The sequence below is a fragment of the Nerophis lumbriciformis genome, linkage group LG21 (assembly GCF_033978685.3).
Source record: "Nerophis lumbriciformis linkage group LG21, RoL_Nlum_v2.1, whole genome shotgun sequence".
In the NCBI taxonomy this organism is placed as follows: Eukaryota; Metazoa; Chordata; class Actinopteri; order Syngnathiformes; family Syngnathidae; genus Nerophis; species Nerophis lumbriciformis.
The window spans coordinates 6,791,129-6,812,860 of record NC_084568.2 but is presented as its reverse complement, the minus strand read 5'-3'; the positions used below and the strand labels follow the sequence as shown (position 1 = coordinate 6,812,860).

The following is a 21,732-nucleotide window of genomic DNA, read 5'->3' as shown; positions in this document are numbered from 1 at the left end:
CGTATTTTCCGCACTATAAGGCGCACCTAAAAACCACAATTTTTCTCAAAAGCTGACAGTGCGCCTAATAACCCGGTGCGCTTTATTACGATTCATTTTCATAAAGTTTCGGTCTCGCAACTTCGGTAAACAGCCGCCATCTTTTTTCCCGGTAGAACAGGAAGCGCTTCTTCTTCTACGCAAGCAACCGCCAAGGAAAGCACCCGCCCCCATAGAACAGGAAGCGCTTCACCCGCCCCCGGAAGAAGAAGAAAAAACGCGCGGATATCACCGTACGTTTCATTTCCTGTTTACATCTGTAAAGACCACAAAATGGCTCCTACTAAACGATCCGGGTCATAAAAAGACGCAATCTCTCCATCCGCACACGGATTACTACCGTATTTCACAGCAACTGAACCGCACTGTGGAACGGGAGCACGTACGGTGAATATTCGCTCCACAGGGAATGAGAAGTCATCCTTCACTGTGGTTCTAGCTTGCCATGCTAACTTCCACTCATGGTGATATTCAAAAGGAAGACCTTGCCAAAAGAGACCTTTCCAGCCGGCGTCATCATAAAAGCTAACTCGAAGGGATGGATGGATGAAGAAAAGATGAGCGAGTGGTTAAGGGAAGTTTACGCGAAGAGGCCGGGTGGCTTTTTTCACACAGCTCCGAAGGCGAACACACCTTCACTAAGACGGGCAGACAGCCTCGGACGACATACGCCAACATCTGCCAGTGGATCGTAAATGCTTGGGCAGATATTTCGGTCACAACTGTGGTCCGAGCTTTCCGGAAGGCAGGATTCACAGAACAACAGCGACACTGACTCCCGATGACTTCTACGAGACGGAACCGGCCATTTTGGATCCCACGCTAGCGCAACTTTTCAATTCGGACACCGAAGACGAAGAATTCGAAGGATTTACGAATGAAGAATAACTTCAGAAGGTGAGCGCTATGTTTATTTTGTGTGTTGTGACATTAACGTTCGAGCAACATTACCGGTATGTTGCTATTGCTCTACACCATTTTGAATTTTACTATGTTTGTGATTGCACATTTGTACATTTTGGGACAGAGTTGTTAGAACGCTGGTTTTCAATATATTATTAAAGTTTGACTGAACTATCTGACTGTTTTTTTGACATTCACTTTAGCGCAGCGTTTTTTTGACATTCACTTTAGCGCAGCGTAGGCGCGGCTTTTAGTCCGGGGCGGCTTATTGGTGGACAAAATTATGAAATATGTAATTCATAGAAGGTGCGGCTAATAATCCGGTGCGCCTTATAGTGCGGAAAATACGGTATATGGATTAATATAAATATTTATTTTCATAAAGTTTCGGTCTCGCAACTACGGTAAACAGCCGCCATCTTTTTTCCCCGTAGAAGAGGAAGCGCTTCTTCTTCTATGGCAAGCAACCGCCAAGGTAAGCACCCGCCCCCATAGAAGAGGAAGCGCTTCTTCTTCTACTGTAAGCAACCACCAAAGTAAGCACCCTCCCCCGTAAGAAGAAGCGCGCGGGTATTACGTTTCATTTCATTTGTGTGTTTACATCTGTAAAGACCACAAAATGGCTCCTACTAAGCGACACGCGTATAACGCAGAATTTAAACTTAAGGCAATATTTAACCAAAGAACTCCAACCGCTCGATATTGGTGTCAACAGGGCATTTAAAGCACGACTGCGAACGGCGTGGGAACAATGGATGACCGAAGGCGAACACACCTTCACTAAGACAGGGAGACAGCGCCGGACGACATACGCCAACATCTGCCAGTGGATCGTAAATGCCTGGGCGGATATTTCGGTCACAACTGTGGTCCGAGCTTTCCGGAAGGCAGGATTCACAGAACTGCGACGAGACGGAGCCGGCCATTTTGGATCCCGTATTCGCCCAACTTTTTAATTCGGACACCGAAGGAGAAGAATTCGAGGGATTTATGAATGAAGAATAACTTCAGAAAGTGAGCGTTATGTTTATTTTGTGTGTTGTGACATTAACGTTCGAGCAACATTAAGTTATAGATGCTTATTGATTGCACATTTGCACATTACCGTACATTTTGGGAGTGAACAGAGTTGCTAGAACGCTGGTTTTTAATATATTATTAAAGTTTGACTGACCTATCTGACTGTTTTTTTGACATTCCCTTTAGCGCAGTTAGATGCGGCTTATAACACGGGGCGGCTTATAGGTGGACAAAGTTTTGAAATATGCCGTTCATTGAAGGAGCGGCTTATAACCCAGGGCGGCTTATGGTGCGGAAAATACGGTATTCCTTATTTTGTTGTGTGGAATGTTAGAAAAGGCTTGATAAAGTGATGTTACTGTTACTGATGTTGTAGTGTTAAAACAGAAAAAAATAGTCAGCAAGATTAGGTATAGGAAAAACTGACCCATTTATTATTAACCAATTGGTTACATACATTTTAACCTTCAACATAAGAGTATTACCTCAACAAACCCAATAAAAACAAAATGTTATATTTAAAGTGCAAAATAACCACTAATTCCAACATAATTATACAATTGAATAGAATAAATTAAAAATAAATTAGAAGACCCTGAAAAATAACCTAAATAAATCCAATTTTAAAAAAAACGTTTTAAAGTGCAAACAATTCAAGTTCACTTCAGTTACTTTTTAACCTCTTTGTGCATCTGGGGTATAGTTTTGTCTACAATGTAGTGGCGGCGTGGAATAATGCAGCGATGTTCGAGGTGCTCCATTAAGCGTTTAGACCGACATTACTCACCACCGACAGGGGCTGGTCATCAAGCACAATAAACTGGGCTATCTTTTCTGTTATGGCCATTGCCTTTTTGCTGTCCCGTGGTAGTTTGTCACGTCTTGCAAAGCTTTCGGCCAGCGTGGGTTGCTGAAGCGAGCCAGAGGTTTGTTGCTTCGCCTTGCTGCTCTCGCGAAAATCCTCATGTTCTTTTTTTGTGGTGTTTTTTCAAATGTGCGATGAGGTTGCTTGTATTGAACCTTCCATGTTCTGTCCCTCCACGGGACACTTGCACCTGACAAATGTTGCATTTAGCGGCAACGTCTTTGTCCAAGTTTAGGTTAAAATACTTCCACACAGCCGACATCACTACACTTTGCTGGAAGCACACGCGTTGTCGTTGTTGTGATCACGTGGGCTGTGCATGCTGGATCAGAGACGCTCTTCTTCCGCGGCCGGCACCAACGTTAATTAAGGGGCATTGCCGCCACCTACTGTGTTGGAGTGTGATCAAACCAGAGTCACCTATTATAGACGTGCTGCAGCGGTAAATGGACAGCTTATATCGGAGCGCTTATATCGCAGTTTTTAGATTCAGTCCGATAAAATCCGATATTCACTTTTTTGGCTGATATCGGACTGATTTCCGATATCAATATTGGATCGGGACATCCCTAGTAAATATAATTAACAGGTTCCAGGCTCGACAAAAGTCCCTACTTTAGTGGAGGTTTGTACACTTTGAACCAAATATAAAGTGCTATACAGTACTGTATCTCCAACAAAGATGTGATGAATCAATAGTCTGCTTATTAACAAGCTAAAATAACAAGCTGAACTGTTTTGTATGCGCTGCTCTGCCAACAAGTGCACACACAGAAGTACCTTCAGTGCCCTCACAAACAATCAGAAATCACAAAAATCCTTAACTTTAACAACCACATTGCTACAATAACTGTGAAAACTAAATATCCACTTAAAATATATCAACATCTGCAAAGTTATATCATGAACTGCTCCTCACAAGAGTAGAGAGAGGTAATCTTCTCCTTCGCTGTGAAATAAGTCCCCTTTGGCATATTTTCTAGTAAAGTCTGTTCTCATCACAATTAAAAACATGCTGTGGTATGGAGCTGGCTTCCACAATCTCTTCAATATGAGCAAACGAGCAAACACAGAAGGGCTGCCAGCTGGACACAGAATTAATGAACGAAGCATTTGTACATAGAGACATAGTTCGCGCACATAGGCATAATTGGCAGCTTCGTAAATCGAAAAGTTTTCAAATAGGAGGGGTTTGTAAATCGAGGCTCCACTGTACGTAGTGTTGATACATATTTTCTTTGGATTCATTTTTCTCCTGTTTTCAAGTAACAAGTTAAGAAAGTTCCCATATTTGTCGGTTAGTTTTACTTTACTTTCCTATGATGTTTGTTTTTTGAAAGGATTCATTCTGAAAAATTTTTTTGGTAGTTGTTAAACTGCAAAGTAATGCTTTTTTGAGTCAGGGATATAAAAAACAATACTGTTTGGGCCATGAGGGAAATTTTTCTAACATGTGCTGCGCAAACGTAATAAACTATGAAGAGTAAATGGTGATACGTGAAAGGAGAGACCATCGTCTTACCTTTGCTTCGTCCACTGGCGGGGATTTGGCCTTTTCAGTCTCTGCACAGATTACATTTTTGGTTAAATTTGCTTAACCCCAATATTATCACCATCACAAGAAACGTGTTGTACGTAAAAGATGATTGGCACAAACAAACAGGAGCATCCAAGCACTAAACACAGAAATCATTCAAAAGGACAAACACCATACAACACGGGAATCATCAAATTTGCATAATTGGCCTCTTGTTTTTAGGTGTTTTTGTCTTTTGGTGCGGGCCCTTTAGGGACTGCGCAATAAGGAGTGGCACCTTCATGGCTCCTACGCTGCTTTTTTTGCGGAATTTTGAATCTGCTTTAAGAAGCCTTTTAGCTATAGCTATGTTTGCACTGGAGACTAGCTGCCTGCTCTCTGCCACACCGCCGTCTGCGTGGAGACCGTTGGAGATCCAGAAGAGTAGACGGGATGGATGAGCTTCACAAAGCCCTGGCTGGTTAACATTTAAGAAATGCCATTCTGGAGGAGGTTAGCTGTTTTAATTCATGACCGAGTGTGGACCATTCCTCTACGACCTAGATGGAGACCTCCTACCACTCTATGCTTGCCCCCAATGGACTGGACTCTCACATTATCATGAATGTCATCGTGGTTTGTGCAGCCCTTTGAGGCCCCTGTGATAAAGGGCTATAAAATGGAAATTTGATCAATTGATGTACGATATCGGACACTTCGGTCTCCCTGGACGGATTCTTGCTCATCCGCACGGATTGGACATTGGCCAGAGGCTGGTGGGCAGGCTAGGACGTCTCTTGGTTGCTTTTTCTTGGGTCCGCTCCGGTCTCTGAATGTGTTTTTTCTTGCCTTACTTTTTAAAACAGCACTGCAATCACATCATTTCCCCATTGTGGGATAAATAAAGTCTATCCTATCCTACATTCCAACCTATTGCAATATATTTGTTGGCATATAAATTATGATGGAACCATATTAACACTGGTTACAGGGGTTTTTCCTTTTGACATATGCAGTAACATATTGCATCATTTCTGTTTTTTCTGCTGTGTGGCGCTATTTTATTATTCTCTCGCTGGACTCTTATTTATCTACTTGCTAATTTCCTGTTGTTGTCTGCAGTTCAAGCGTGTTGACTATACAGAGTAACAATACCATCTAAAGGATGGTTTTGTAACTACACCTTAGAGCAGTGGTTCTTAACCCTGTTGGATGTACCGAACCCCACCAGTTTCATATGCGCATTCACCGAACCCTTCTTTAGTGAAAAATAAAAAAAATTTCAAATTCAAGACAAAGTTATATGTTTTTGGTAACACTTTAGTATGGGGAACATATTCTAAGTACCGTATTTTCCGCACTATTAGCCGCACCTAAAAACCACAAATTTACTCAAAAGCTGACAGTGCGGCTTACAACCCGGTGCGCTTTATACCGTATTTTCCGCACTATAAGGCGCACCGGATTATTAGCCGCACCTTCAATGAATTACATATTTCATAACTTTGTCCACCAATAAGCCGCCCCGGATTATAAGCCGCGCCTACGCTGCGCTAAAGGCAATGTCAAAAAAACAGTCAGATAGTTCAGTCAAACTTTAATAATATATTGAAAACCAGCGTTCTAACAACTCTGTCCCAAAATGTACGCAAATGTGCAATCACAAACATAGTAAAATTCAAAATGGTGTAGAGCAATAGCAACATAATGTTGCTCGAACGTTAATGTCACAACACACAAAATAAACATAGCGCTCACCTTCTGAAGTTATTCTTCATTCGTAAATCCTTCGAATTCTTCGTCTTCGGTGTCCGAATTGAAAAGTTGCGCAAGCGTGGGATACAAAATGGCCGGTTCCGTCTCGTCGAAGTAATCGGAGTCAGTGTCGCTGTTGTTGTCCAGTAGTTCTGTGAATCCTGCCTTCCGGAAAGCTCGGACCACATTTGTGACCGAAATATCTGCCCAGGCATTTACGATCCACTGGCAAATGTTGGCGTATGTCGTCCGGCGCTGTCTGCCCGTCTTAGTGAAGGTGTGTTCGCCTTCGGAGCTGTGTGAAAAAAGCCACCCGGCCTCTTCGCGTAAACTTCCCTTAACCACTCGCTCATCTTTTCTTCATCCATCCATCCCTTCGAGTTAGCTTTTATGATGACGCCGGCTGGAAAGGTCTCTTTTGGCAAGGTCTTCCTTTTGAATATCACCATGGGTGGAAGTTAGCATGGCAAGCTAGAACCACAGTGAAGGATGACTTCTCATTCCCTGTGGTGCGAATATTCACCGTACGTGCTCCCGTTCCACAGTGCGGTTCACAGGAATATCAGTTGCTGTGAAATACGGTAGTAATCCGTGTGCGGATGGAGAGATTGCGTCTTTTTATGAACCGGATCCTTGTCGCTTTGTAGGAGCCATTTTGTGGTCTTTACAGATGTAAACAGGAAATGAAACGTACGGTGATATCCGCGCGTTTTTTCTTCTTCTTCCGGGGGCGGGTGGTTGCTTACAGTAGAAGAAGAAGCGCTTCCTGTTCTATGGGGGCGGGTGCTTTCCTTGGCGGTTGCTTGCGTAGAAGAAGAAGCGCTTCCTGTTCTACCGGGAAAAAAGATGGCGGCTGTTTACCGAAGTTGCGAGATCGAAACTTTATGAAAATGAATCGTAATAAAGCGCACCGGGTTATAAGGCGCACTGTCAGCTTTTGAGAACATTTGTGGTTTTTAGGTGCGCCTTATAGTGCGGAAAATACGGTATATGGATTAATATTAAGATTCATTTTCATAAAGTTTAGGTCTCGCAACTACGGTAAACAGCCGCCATCTTTTTTCCCCGTAGAAGAGGAAGTGCTTCTTCTTCTACGGCAAGCAACCGCCAAGGTAAGCACCCGCCCCCATAGAAGAGGAAGCGCTTCTTCTTCTACTGTAAGCAACCACCCGCCCCCGTAGAAGAAGAAGAAGGGCGCGGATATTACGTTTCATTTCCTTTGTGTGTTTACATCTGTAAAGACCACAAAATGGCTCCTACTAAGCGACAGGTTTCCGGTTCATGAAAAGACGCAATCTCTCCATCCGCACACGGACTACTATTTCACAGCAACTGCCTAAAGACTTTCAAGAAAAGCTGGCTACTTTCCGTGCATATTGTAAAAACAAGATAGCTGAAAAAAAGATCCGGCCAGAGAACATTATCAACATGGACGAGGTTCCACTGACTTTTGATATTCCTGTGAACCGCACTGTGGATACAACGGGAGCACGTACGGTGAATATTCGCACCACAGGGAATGAGAAGTCATCCTTCACTGTGGTTCTAGCTTGCCATGCTAATGGCCAGAAACTTCCACCCATGGTGATATTCAAAAGGAAGACCTTGCCAAAAGAGACCTTTCCAGCCGGCGTCATCATAAAAGCTAACTCGAAGGGATGGATGGATGAAGAAAAGATGAGCGAGTGGTTAAGGGAAGTTTACGCGAAGAGGCCGGGTGGCTTTTTTCACGCAGCTCCGTCCATGTTGATATACGACTCCATGCGCGCCCACATCACGCTGGTTTTTAATATATTATTAAAGTTTGACTGACCTATCTGACTGTTTTTTTGACATTCCCTTTAGCGCAGTTAGATGCGGCTTATAACACGGGGCGGCTTATAGGTGGACAAAGTTTTGAAATATGCCGTTCATTGAAGGCGCGGCTTATAACCCAGGGCGGCTTATGGTGCGGAAAATACGGTAATAAAGACTTAATTTAGAGTTATTTGGTTAGGGTTAGAGTCAGGGTTAGAGGGTTATGATAAGGTCATGCCGAATAAGGCATTAATAAGTACTTAATAATGACTAGCTAAGAGCCAATATGTTACTAATTTGCATGTTAATAAGCAACTAATTAATGGTGAATATGTTCCCCATACTAAAGTGTTACCATATTTTTTTACTGGTGCATAAAATGAACCGTGCATGAACATCACCTTGTTCAAACAACAAAACCAACACAGTGCATAAACTCACAACAAATGACACACCTGCAAATCAGTCAGCTGTTGCCGTATCCGTAATACGCCGATAGGGAGAAGTTTGTATTTACACGATGAGTCGGGTGTGTTTTGACCTCCGCCGAACCCCTGAGGCCGACTCACCGAACCCCTAGGGTTCGATCGAACCAAGGTTAAGAACCACTGCCTTAGAATTAAAAGGGAACTGCACTTTTGGGGGGGACTTTTGCCAAATGTTCACAATCATTATGAGAGACAAGAACACACGTCTTTTCTTATTTTTTTGGATTTTAAAGATAGATAGGCTCCGGCGCCCCCCGCGACCCTGAAGGGAATAAGCGGTAGAAAATGGATGGATGGATGGATTTTAAAGATGATTAAAAAAAAGACGCGGCAAATGGGAGACACTGTTGTAGCCTTCAAAGCCATCTAAAACAACTTCAAAACTCCCCAGCAACGTTTTATATACACACTGCTAGTGTATATAATGTAGTAACAGACACGTTCATAACCATATGTATTATGTTTAATATTTACCCTATTTTTCGAATGCAGCTGGGATAGGCGCCGGCACCCTTGCGACCCCGAGATGGCCAAGCGGTAGAAAATGGATGGATGGATGATCATTTACGGGATTTATTTCTTACGCGCATTGATTCTGTCAACGTGTGTTCCTACTGTAATCAAAGACGCGTGTGTGTTCTAATCATAGTACACTTGAAATCAGACAATGATGATGACTATTTTTACACAAATGAGGATTCACAACCTTATCTTTTTGAAGCTAAATATACAGAGTATCAACTACTGCTTCTAGAAGAGAGCACAAAAAAGACGGTGAAATGTTGGAGCAGACGGAAGCCGAGAGAGTTTGGAGACAAACTATTTCAACATAAATGGCGTGCTTACCCAAAAATCAACAGGAAATATCCCGGGCCAGCTGGACCAGACGAACATAAGTCCATCGAGTGAGTCACACTTTATATTGTAAATGATACACGATTCACGTCATGCGTGTTATTACAACTACAGTACATATGCTCTCTGGCTAGCTCAGCTGTGTACAAACAAAAGATGAAATGTGGGCTAATACTTCACAGATACTGGAATATGATTGTTCATGTTTTTCAGTCAATACAGATTGGTGTTCTATTGCAGCGTTGTGCATTACAAACTGCATTACTGACGTAGAAGCTAGCTTAATACTCGCCAGAGTTAGCTTTTACGGCTCATACCATAGCACGCCGATGTGTTACTACTAGGGGTGTTAACGGAACGTGTATTTGTATTGAACCGTTTCGTTACGGGGGTTCCGGTTCGGTTCGGAGGTGTACCGAACGAGTTTCCACACGGACATATTAAGTACCGTAACGCACGTTGTGTAAACAATGCACACCGAGGCACAACACACGGCATGCTAGCAGCTAACGGGCTAGGATAGACTGACCATACGTCCTCTTTTCACCGGACATGTCCTCTTTTGCGGGGCTGTCAGGGCGGAGTTTCTTAAATGCCTCAAATGTCCGGCATTTTGAGTTAGGGTTGCGTGTATTTTCAATGTACGTCCAGGGTTAAGAAGGGGTTAAAAACAAAACAAATTGTGCGCAGCAGCATTGGTAAGGGAGGGGCAGAGACAGAGAGAGCAAGATAGTTATGATAAACGCGCATGCGTCGCCAGGCTCTGCTTTTTATCCATAGATTTATCAGATTAAATTTTTTATTAGCTATAGCAGGGGTGTCAAAAGTGTGCCCCGGAGGCCATTTGCGGCCCAAAGCTAATGTTTTAAAGGCCCACGGCCCATTCTAAAAATGCTATTAAAATAAACAAGAACATAACAAAAGTGAAATAAAAAAAAAAAGCTTAAAGGTTAAACGTAATTTAGAAAAAGTTGCAATGTTGACTAATAAAACAAAGCTGTTTTTTTTCTTTCAAACTGTCATTGCTCAAAACATAATATTGAATCAAAATCAATGTTATTATGAATTATTGACCTATCCAAGGTTCCCATTACTTCACATCAAATATTCCACTAAGAAAAATATTTTTGGTGGATTTTTTTTGCAAATTTGGTAAATAAATAACCCAAAAATTTATATTTTGTTGTTTTCTTACTGCACCGAAAATGAACCGAACCGTGACTTCTAAACCGAGGTAAGTACCGAACCGAAATGTTTGTGTGCCGTTACACCCCTAGTTACTACGATAGAAAAAGAGTTCAGTGTTCGCTCTTACAATAACAATGCTACAGTTTGGTTATTATACAGATTACGGAACGTAAATTAAGTATTGTTGGCGGTTTTTCAATGCATTTTTAAAATGATTTAGGAGGTAGAATTGATTGCTCCCATTAACCGACTGGAAGGAGACGGTTTTACATGTTAGAATGCAAAAGAAAAAAAACCTTTTGTCTCTCATAATGATTGTGAACGATCAAAACTAAATTCCAAAAAAAAGGGCAGTTAAGTTAAAGTACCACCCCTTTAAGCTGCAATGTGAAAGTGAGGGTAGCGACAAATCTTTTTTTCTTATTTTTCTTTTAAATAGCGCCAGGTACCCTATTTTTCGGACTATAAGTCGCAGTTTTTTTTCATAGTTTGGCCGGGGGTGTGACTTATACTCAGGAGCTACTTATGTGTGAAATTATTAACACATTAGCGTAAAATATCAAATAATATTATTTAGCTCATTCACGTAAGAGACTAGACGTATAAGATTTCATGGAATTAGCGATTAGGAGTGACAGATTGTTTGGTAAACGTATAGCATGTTCTATATGTTATAGTTATTTGAATGACTCTTACCATAATATGCTACGTTAACATACCAGGCACCTTCTCAGTTGGTTATTTATGCCTCATATAACGTACACTTATTCAGCCTGTTGTTCACTATTCTTTATTTATTTTAAATTGCCTTTCAAATGTCTATTCTTGGTGTTGGCTTTTATCAAATACATTTCCCCAAAAAATGCGACTTATATATGTTTTTTTCCTTCTTTATTGTGCATTTTCGGCCGGTGCGACTTATACTCCGGAGCGACTTATACTCCGAAAAATACGGCATCTGTTGCGATATGTGGCGGGCCACTACAAATAAATGAATGACAAAGTTTTAACATTTTAGAAGAGACCATATTTTTGTGTTTTAATAATAACTTTGCTGCTACTTTTTTCATTTTTGCGATCCAACAAAGATCACTTGCTTTTTCAGTATACAAAACAGACACGTAAAATGCATTCACTGGCAGCATGGTTATTGAAACACTTCCAAACTTGTGGCCAAGATTGTCTTACAACCAAGTTTATGTAATTGCAGTACCGTTTTTAATTTGCAGCATTAACCCATTGCAAGTGTTTTATAGTGTTTGTGTGTTTGTGTGTTTCTGGTTTCCGATTCTGCGTTTGGAACGTTCGGACGCTGCCTTAATAGGGTACAATTTAGAGAACAGCATGCAAACATGAAGTGTTAAAGACATACTTACTGAAAATTTCCAACCAATTTATTTGCCTAACGGCCTTTGGGAGATTGATGATGGTCATATTATAGTGGTTGTCAATATCTTTCAGCAGCTGCTTCTCCTTCTCCTGCATTTGATCAAGTTTTGCCTTGACTGTGAAAACAATGGCAAGTATGTCAGGGTATCGTAGTAAAGCACAAAAGGACTTTAAAAACAGTGGTGGATGACCGTGACATATTTACCCTCGCTATCAAAATCCTCCAGAAATACTTCCAGTTTGACATTCTTGACAGTGTTTTGCTTGCGGGTTTTTTTCGTGGGAGCCATAACTGAATACAGGAAAAAACAGCAACATTATTATGAGTACAACAAACCTTTTTTTCCTTGTAGTCGCTAAGCTGAGCTGAAATTTTCAAAAACATTGATTTGACGAAATCAGGGCAATCACTTTTGCTTCTCATAAACCAAACTCAACTTCCGTTTATGGGATTTAGAACAAATAAATTGCTTTATTTAAGAGTTATGCTTAACTAGGTTGTCTTATGTAGATGAACTACCAGCCTTGCCATCTGCATTTTAAAACATTTGATATTACTTTATTCAACATAGTTAAATAATAAATATGTGGACATCAATTCAGAATCATCCGTGTCCAAAACCTGATTCATCTAAGAATTAGTAATTTCCCCGACCACTATTACTACTAGCCAGAAGTGGGTAGTAACGCGCTACATTTACAGTACCGTATTTTCCGCACTATAAGGCGCATCGGATTATAAGGCGCACCTTCAATGAATGGCATATTTCAAAACTTTGTTCATATATAAGGCGCACCGGATTATAAGGCGCACCTATGTCAACAAAACAGTCAGATAGGTCAGTCAAACTTTATTAATAGATAACAAACCAGCGTTCTGACAACTCCGTTCACTCCCAAAATGAATAAACAGCTGATTTACTCGTGTTACGTAAATCAAACGTGCAATCACAATATAGTAACACGTGAAATAGTGCAGAGCAATAACAATATATCAATAACTCAACGTTGCTCAAACGTTAATGTCACACAACACAACACACTAAATAAAAATGTAAAGCTCACTTTATGAAGTTATAGCTCATTCACAAATCCCTCGAATTCTTCCTCTTCAGTGTCCGAATTAAACAGTTGAGCGAATACGGCATCCAACATGGCCGGCTCCGTCTCGTCAAAGTCGTCATTAATGGAGTCAGTGTCGTTGCCGTTTATTAGTTCAGTGACAATTCCTGCCTTCCTGAAAGCTCGGACCACAGATGAGACTGAATCAGCCCAGGCATTTACGATCCACTGGCAGATAGTGGCGTATGTCGTCTGGCGCTGTCTCCCTGTCTTGGTGAACGTCACGTGTGTTCGCCTTCTGTCATCCACTGTTCCCACGCAGTTAGCAGTCTAGCTTCGAATGCCCTGTTGACACCAATATCTAGCGGCTGGAGGTCTTTTGTCAATCCACCCGGAATGACGGCGAGTATTGAATTAAGCGCGTAAGCGTGTCTCTTAATGTGATGTTATGAGCTAGCAAATATAACAACTACACTACCCAGCATGCAACGATAGTGACGAGCATGCGCGGTAGCCCTGAGAAGCGTTGTTGTATGCTGGCAGTTAGAATGTGGTTATGAGCACGCTGTGAGTAAACGTTGAGAACTCAGTTAACACGCCTCGTCTGCATTATTTATAATTAGACAGACAACACACTTAATAGGAGCCATTTTGGGGTCTTTACATAAACACACAAATGGAAATGAAACGTCACATATCCCAGCATGCACCGCGCGCTTCTTCTTCTTCTACGGGGAAAAAAGATGGCGGCTGTTTACCGTAGTTGAGAGACCGAAACTTTATGAAAATTAATATTAATATTAACCCATATATAAGGCGCACCGGATTATAAGGCGCACTGTCAGATTTGAGAAAATTTGTGGTTTTTAGGTGCGCCTTATAGTGCGGAAAATACGGTACTCCATTACATTTACTTAAGTAACTTTTTGGCTAAATTGTACTTTTCAGACTAGTTTTAATACACACATTTACTTTAACTTGAGTATTTTTGTGAAGAAGATACGCTACTTTTATTTTGTTACCTTGAGTTTTATTCTGACCGCTGCATTTATTTCAATCTACTGATTACTGCTTGTAATTACATATATTGTTTGGGCTTGTTAGACTTATTCCAGCGGTCGGTACTACATTACTCACTAATCCAACCTAAGCACGAGTGACGTTTGACTCCATTTCACCAATCAAACAGAGACTGGAAGTCACATGACCGCACTCAAAACTATTTGCAACCACACTGTAAAAAGAGACATTTATGTAGCAGTCTCGCAAAAAAAAGTTAGACACGACTGCACACCCCTTTAAACAATGTTTACTTCACAAACTAGGAAATATAACATTTATATCATGCGCTGTCATCTGGGTCACTGCGAATGTTGACATTTCCGCCCACAAGAATTCACTCCCAACTAGTTAAGTAAGTTGTAGATGTTTTAGCTGAACAATGTGCGCATGCTAACACCTGCCCTGTTACAACATCACAAATGAAGGTAAACTGTTCATCTTTTGTGGTACTTGCTGTCTGAATAGATAAGAGATTCTCAAGAAGTCTGTAAATACAGGTAAAAGCCAGTAAATTAGAATATTTTGAAAAACTTGATTTATTTCAGTAATTACATTCAAAAGGTGTAACTTGGACATTATATTTATTCATTGCACACAGACTGATGCATTCAAATGTTTATTTCATTTAATTTTGATGATTTGAAGTGGCAACAAATGAAAATCCAAAATTCCGTGTGTCACAAAATTAGAATATTACTTAAGGCTAATACAAAAAAGGGATTTTTAGAAATGTTGGCCAACTGAAAAGTATGAAAATGAAAAATATGAGCATGTACAATACTCAATACTTGGTTGGAGCTCCTTTTGCCTCAATTACTGCGTTAATGCGGCGTGGCATGGAGTCGATGAGTTTCTGGCACTGCTCAGGTGTTATGAGAGCCCAGGTTGCTCTGATAGTGGCCTTCAACTCTTCTGCGTTTTTGGGTCTGGCATTCTGCATCTTCCTTTTCACAATACCCCACAGATTTTCTATGGGGCTAAGGTCAGGGGAGTTGGCGGGCCAATTTAGAACAGAAATACCATGGTCCGTAAACCAGGCACGGGTAGATTTTGCGCTGTGTGCAGGCGCCAAGTCCTGTTGGAACTTGAAATCTCCATCTCCATAGAGCAGGTCAGCAGCAGGAAGCATGAAGTGCTCTAAAACTTGCTGGTAGACGGCTGCGTTGACCCTGGATCTCAGGAAACAGAGTGGACCGACACCAGCAGATGACATGGCACCCCAAACCATCACTGATGGTGGAAACTTTACACTAGACTTCAGGCAACGTGGATCCTGTGCCTCTCCTGTCTTCCTCCAGACTCTGGGACCTCGATTTCCAAAGGAAATGCAAAATTTGCATGGTTGGGTGATGGTTTGGGGTGCCATGTCATCTGCTGGTGTCGGTCCACTCTGTTTCCTGAGATCCAGGGTCAACGCAGCCGTCTACCAGCAAGTTTTAGAGCACTTCATGCTTCCTGCTGCTGACCTGCTCTATGGAGATGGAGATTTCAAGTTCCAACAGGACTTGGCGCCTGCACACAGCGCAAAATCTACCCGTGCCTGGTTTACGGACCATGGTATTTCTGTTCTAAATTGGCCCGCCAACTCCCCTGACCTTAGCCCCATAGAAAATCTGTGGGGTATTGTGAAAAGGAAGATGCAGAATGCCAGACCCAAAAACGCAGAAGAGTTGAAGGCCACTATCAGAGCAACCTGGGCTCTCATAACACCTGAGCAGTGCCAGAAACTCATCGACTCCATGCCACGCCGCATTAACGCAGTAATTGAGGCAAAAGGAGCTCCAACCAAGTATTGTACATGCTCATATTTTTCATTTTCATACTTTTCAGTTGGCCAACATTTCTAAAAATCCCTTTTTTGTATTAGCCTTACACAATATTCTAATTTTGTGACACACGGAATTTTGGATTTTCATTTGTTGCCACTTCAAATCATCAAAATTAAATGAAATAAACATTTGAATGCATCAGTCTGTGTGCAATGAATAAATATAATGTACAAGTTACACCTTTTGAATGCAATTACTGAAATAAATCAAGTTTTTCAAAATATTCTAATTTACTGGCTTTTACCTGTATGTACTGTATGGAGTATCATGGTTGAGGTTTGTGCAGTGTGTAAAGTTACAGTGGCCATAAATATTTAATATACTTGTTATATAAAACCTCTGCATTGTTTTAAAAAAAATACGTATGCCTACTACACAACTGTATTTTAATGTTGCTCATAAAAGGTGGTACTTGGAGAGCCATGTTTTTTTCTGAGGTGGTACTTGATGACAAAAGTTTGAGAACCAGTGGAACAGATCATAAGTTACTCAATACGTGTATAGTTTCTCTTACTCAAGTAATTATTTGGAGGACTACTTTTACTTTAACTTTATAGTCAGCAACTCCTTCGTTCCGCACTCCATCCAGCTGTATAATAACTCGCCATACAGCAATAGAAGATATTTGTCTATTACCTGACCGCTTCTATGTTGGCTACTGCTCTTTGTTTATAATGCATATTTTTTGCTGTATCTACTCTTTATTTTATGCTGCAGCTGTTACATATACTGTAATATTGCACATGGTAACTGTTATATATTGTATATATTATATAAACATATAATATCAGTATATATTATATACTGTATATATAAAATGTAAATATTACATATATGTTATATTGCTACTATGTCACATTTTTAGTCTACTTTATACCTTTTGTTTTCGCCCTCTTTTTGTGCCCTTGTGTGCATGATCCTTTCCATCCTTTGTAACTGAGCTACTGTGTGGAACAATTTCCCTTGATAGATAGATAGATAGTACTTTATTGATTCCTTCAGGAGAGTTCCCGGAAAAAGGTGGAGTGCCATCTCCGGGTTGGGGAGGAGACCCTGCCCCAAGTGGAGGAGTTCAAGTACCTAGGAGTCTTGTTCACGAGTGAGGGAAAAGTGGATCGTGAGATGGACAGGCGGATCGGTGCGGCGTCTTCAGTAATGCGGACGCTGTATCGATCCGTTGTGGTGAAGAAGGAGCTGAGCCGGAAGGCAAAGCTCTCAATTTACCGGTCGATCTACGTTCCCATCCTTACCTATGGTCATGAGCTTTGGGTTATGACCGAAAGGACAAGATCACGGGTACAGGCGGCCGAAATGAGTTTCCTCCGCCGGGTGGCGGGGCTCTCCCTTAGAGATAGGGTGAGAAGCTCTGCCATCCGGGGGGAGCTCAAAGTAAAGCCGCTGCTCCTCCACATGGAGAGGAGCCAGATGAGGTGGTTCGGGCATCTGGTCAGGATGCCACCCGAACGCCTCCCTCGGGAGGTGTTTAGGGCACGTCCAACCGGTAGGAGGCCACGGGGAAGACCCAGGACACGTTGGGAAGACTATGTCTCCCTGCTGTGCCTGGGAACGCCTCGGGATCCCCCGGGAGGAGCTGGACGAAGTGGCTGCGGAGAGGAAAGTCTGGGCTTCCCTGCTTAGGCTGCTGCCCCCGCGACCCGACCTCGGATAAGCGGAAGAAGATGGATGGATGGATGGAGGAGAGTTCCCTCAGGAAAATTAAAACCTTTGTGGATCATTAAAATTTGTCCAAGTCTAAGTTTAAGTATACTCATCACTCTTGAGTACACTTTTTGGCTACTCCGACAACCTCTTCTACTAGCCTGAATTGAAAGGGTCAAACTATTATGGAATCTTTTTAGAACTTTAGCTTGGACAAAAAGTGAAGTTATCGTACAAATACAATATTTACAGGGGGAGTTCCACAAACCCCGTTAAACCCAGATTCGGATCTAACAAAGGTTTTAACTCATTCTCCTTCTATGCCACATCAATATGGAATGCACTCCTAACAGGTGTAAAAGAAAGTGCATCTCTATCCTCCTTCAAAACCACACTAAAACACCTCCAGGCAACTTCAACCCTTGATTAACACTCTCCCCCTTCCACATCCCACCTCCCCGGATTGTAAATACCGTATTTTCCGCACTATTAGCCACACCTAAAAACCACAAATTTACTCAAAAGCTGACAGTGCGGCTTATAACCCGGTGCGCTTTATATATGGATTAATATTAAGATTCATTTTCATAAAGTTTCGGTCTCGCAACTACGGTAAACAGCCGCCATCTTTTTTCCCCGTAGAAGAGGAAGTGCTTCTTCTTCTACGCAAGCAACCGCCAAGGTAAGCACCCGTCCCCATAGAACAGGAAGTGCTTCTTCTTCTACTGTAAGCAACCACCCGCCCGCGTAGAAGAAGAAGAAGAAGAAGCGCGCGGATATTACGTTTCATTTCCTTTGTGTGTTTACATCTGTAAAGACCACAAAATGGCTCCTACTAAGCGACAGGTTTCCGGTTCATGAAAAGACGCAATCTCTCCATCCGCACACGGACTACTATTTCACAGCAACTGCCTAAAGACTTTCAAGAAAAGCTGGCTACTTTCCGTGCATATTGTAAAAACAAGATAGCTGAAAAAAAGATCCGGCCAGAGAACATTATCAACATGGACGAGGTTCCACTGACTTTTGATATTCCTGTGAACTGCACTGTGGATACAACGGGAGCACGTACGGTGAATATTCGCACCACAGGGAATGAGAAGTCATCCTTCACTGTGGTTCTAGCTTGCCATGCTAATGGCCAGAAACTTCCACCCATGGTGATATTCAAAAGGAAGACCTTGCCAAAAGAGACCTTTCCAGCCGGCGTCATCATAAAAACTAACTCGAAGGGATGGATGGATGAAGAAAAGATGAGCGAGTGGTTAAGGTAAGTTTACGCGAAGAGGCCGGGTGGCTTTTTTCACGCAGCTCCGTCCATGTTGATATACGACTCCATGCGCGCCCACATCACGCTGGTTTTTAATATATTATTAAAGTTTGACTGACCTATCTGACTGTTTTTTTGACATTCCTTTAGCGCAGTTAGATGCGGCTTATAACACGGGGCGGCTTATAGGTGGACAAAGTTTTGAAATATGCCGTTCATTGAAGGCGCGGCTTATAACCCAGGGCGGCTTATGGTGCGGAAAATACGGTAACCAAATGTAAATAATCAAATGTATTTCTAATGTATATACTTGTTCTTATGCTATCTGAACTCACTATGTTCTCTGCTCGCTGTACATATCCTACCAAGTCAGACCTACACTGTTACAATGTCCATTTCTCTGATGATATTATTGTAGATGACTGAAGTGCTGATATCAACCAAACCCTCCTCATGCCACCCCCCGGATTGTAAATAATTCAATGTATATACTCTGATGATTAACTTGTGTGACGACTGTATTATGATGATAGTATATATTTGTAACATGAATTGATTTACTTATTGGAGTGTTACCATTTAGTGGTCAATTGTACGGAATACGTACTGTACTGTGCAATCTACTAATACAAGTTTCAATCAATCAATCTTCTAATAGCCTGAATTGAAAGGGTCAAACTATTATGGAATCTTTTTAGAACTTTAGCTCGGACAAAAAGTGAATACAGAATACAGAATTTACAGTAGGCCGGGCAACACTGGAGGTAAAAGTGCCCGTACTAGCTAGCATGCTACAACGCTTACCGACATCTTAGCCGTACAGCATGACGAAGCCATTTTAAGTTTGAAAAGCGCATTCTTTAGGCAGTCTATAGCTACTTTGATACTTAATATACACCTTTTGACCATGTATTACCTGCTGTTTGGTCTTTCTTCGAATGCTAGACTCGTCGAGTCGTCGTCGTCGTCGCCTTCTGGCAAGCAACTCGTCGGTTTTTTTCAAAAATACATTTTCAAAACTCCGCGCAAATACGTGTTTCCAAGTCAGCCAATCATTTCGCGTCTTACTTCTGCGTCACTTCCTACTCCGCTGGACCAATAGGAGTGTTAGACGTCATATGTTTATATGACGTATACGAACATTAGTTTCAAGTAAAAGGGAAATACTGGAAATGGCATCTGTCGCTTCATCCTGGACACATTTGTGCTTTGTTTTAAAGATGTGATATTTGGTTTTACACTATACGAACAAAAATTTGAAAATGAATTTTACCTTTGCAACCTTATTATACTATTGGCTAAGTTGTATATTCATAAATGTAAGTTTCTCAATACCCGACCTGTCTTTTGTGCCTTTAAAAAAGAATTAGAACTCTACATTAAAACACTCTCTACCTCTAACAACCAAAAAGCTGTGAAAACGATGATGCTGTGTTCCAAATTTAAGTTATTTACTGAAATTGAGTGAGCCTATGGCTTTGCACTTTGTTTATTTTATATATATATATATATATATATATATATATATATATATATATATTGCATTCTATTTTAGTTACTTTGAATTTATAACCCCCCTGGCGCCGCTTTTGTACTGTTTTGTACTATTTTTGTACTTATTTTGATTGTTGTTTCTTGTCTGTTTGTAAATATTGAAATTTATAAATAAAAGTTTAAAATTTAAAAAAAAAAAAAATAAAATACAGCAATTGGCAAAATTATATTAAATTAAATTAAAATGTAATTAAATTAGCAAAAAATGTAAATTATTTACGGAACTTGTGTGAGCCTATGGCTTTACATTTTGTTACATTTATATTTTTTGCATTCTATTTTAGTTACTTTGAATTTGTAACCCCCCTGGTGCCGCTTTTGTACTGTTTTGTACTATTTTTGTACTTATTTTGATTATTGTTTCTTGTCTGTTTGTAAATATTGAAATTTATAAATAAAAGTTTAAAATGTAAAAATAAATAAAAAAATAAATACAGCAATTGGCAAAATTATATTAAATTAAAATGTAATTAAATTAGCAAAACATGTAAATTATTTACGGAACTTGTGTGAGCCTATGGCTTTACATTTTGTTACATATATATTTTTTGCATTCTATTTTAGTTACTTTGAATTTGTAACCCCCTGGCGCCGCTTTTGTACTGTTTTGTACTATTTTTGTACTTATTTTGATTATTGTTTCTTGTCTCTTTGTAAATATTGAAATTTATAAATAAAAGTTTAACATTTAAAAATAAAAAAATAAATAAATACAGCAATTGGCAAAATTATATTAAATTAAATTAAAATGTAATTAAATTAGCAAAAAATTTAAATTATTTACGGAACTTGTGTGAGCCTATGGCTTTACATTTTGTTACATATATATTTTTTGCATTCTATTTTAGTTACTTTGAATTTATAACCCCCCTGGCGCCGCTTTTGTACTGTTTTGTGCTATTTTTGTACTTATTTTGATTGTTGTTTCTTGTCTGTTTGTAAATATTGAAATTTATAAATAAAAGTTTAAAATTGAAAAAAAAAAAAAAATACAGCAATTGGCAAAATTATTATAAATTAAATTAAAATGTAATTAAATTAGCAAAAAAATTTAAATTATTTACGAAACTTGTGTGAGCCTATGGCTTTACATTTTGTTACATATATATTTTTTGCATTCTATTTTAGTTACTTTGAATTTGTAACCCCCCTGGCGCCACTTTTGTACTGTTTTGTACCATTTTTGTACTTATTTTGATTATTGTTTCTTGTCTGTTTGTAAATATTGAAATTTATAAATAAAAGTTTAAAATTAAAAAAAAAAAAAAAATACAGCAATGGGCAAAATTATATTAAATTAAAATGTAATTAAATTAGCAAAAAATGTAAATTATTTACGAAACTTGTGTGAGCCTATGGCTTTTCATTTTGTTACATATATATTTTTTGCATTCTATTTTAGTTACTTTGAATTTATAACCCCCCTGGTGCTGCTTTTGTACTGTTTTGTACTATTTTTGTACTTATTTTGATTATTGTTT

At 40.2% G+C, this 21,732-nt stretch overlaps 1 protein-coding gene across 1 annotated transcript in view; it reads right to left on the bottom strand.

Annotated features, from left to right (window-relative positions):
• cdca8 (cell division cycle associated 8) overlaps positions 1 to 19,775 on the bottom strand; it is a 33,476-nt gene extending 13,701 nt beyond the window's left edge. Inside the window, exons 1-4 of the mRNA XM_061983157.2 lie at positions 19,614 to 19,775; positions 12,021 to 12,107; positions 11,803 to 11,931; positions 4,350 to 4,390 (exon numbers count right to left, since the gene is read on the bottom strand). Of these exons, the coding sequence (XP_061839141.1) occupies positions 4,350 to 4,390; positions 11,803 to 11,931; positions 12,021 to 12,105 (255 nt within the window). The 5' untranslated portion in view covers positions 12,106 to 12,107; positions 19,614 to 19,775. The remainder of the gene's footprint in view (positions 1 to 4,349; positions 4,391 to 11,802; positions 11,932 to 12,020; positions 12,108 to 19,613) is intronic.
• Positions 19,776 to 21,732: the final 1,957 nt, after the last annotated feature.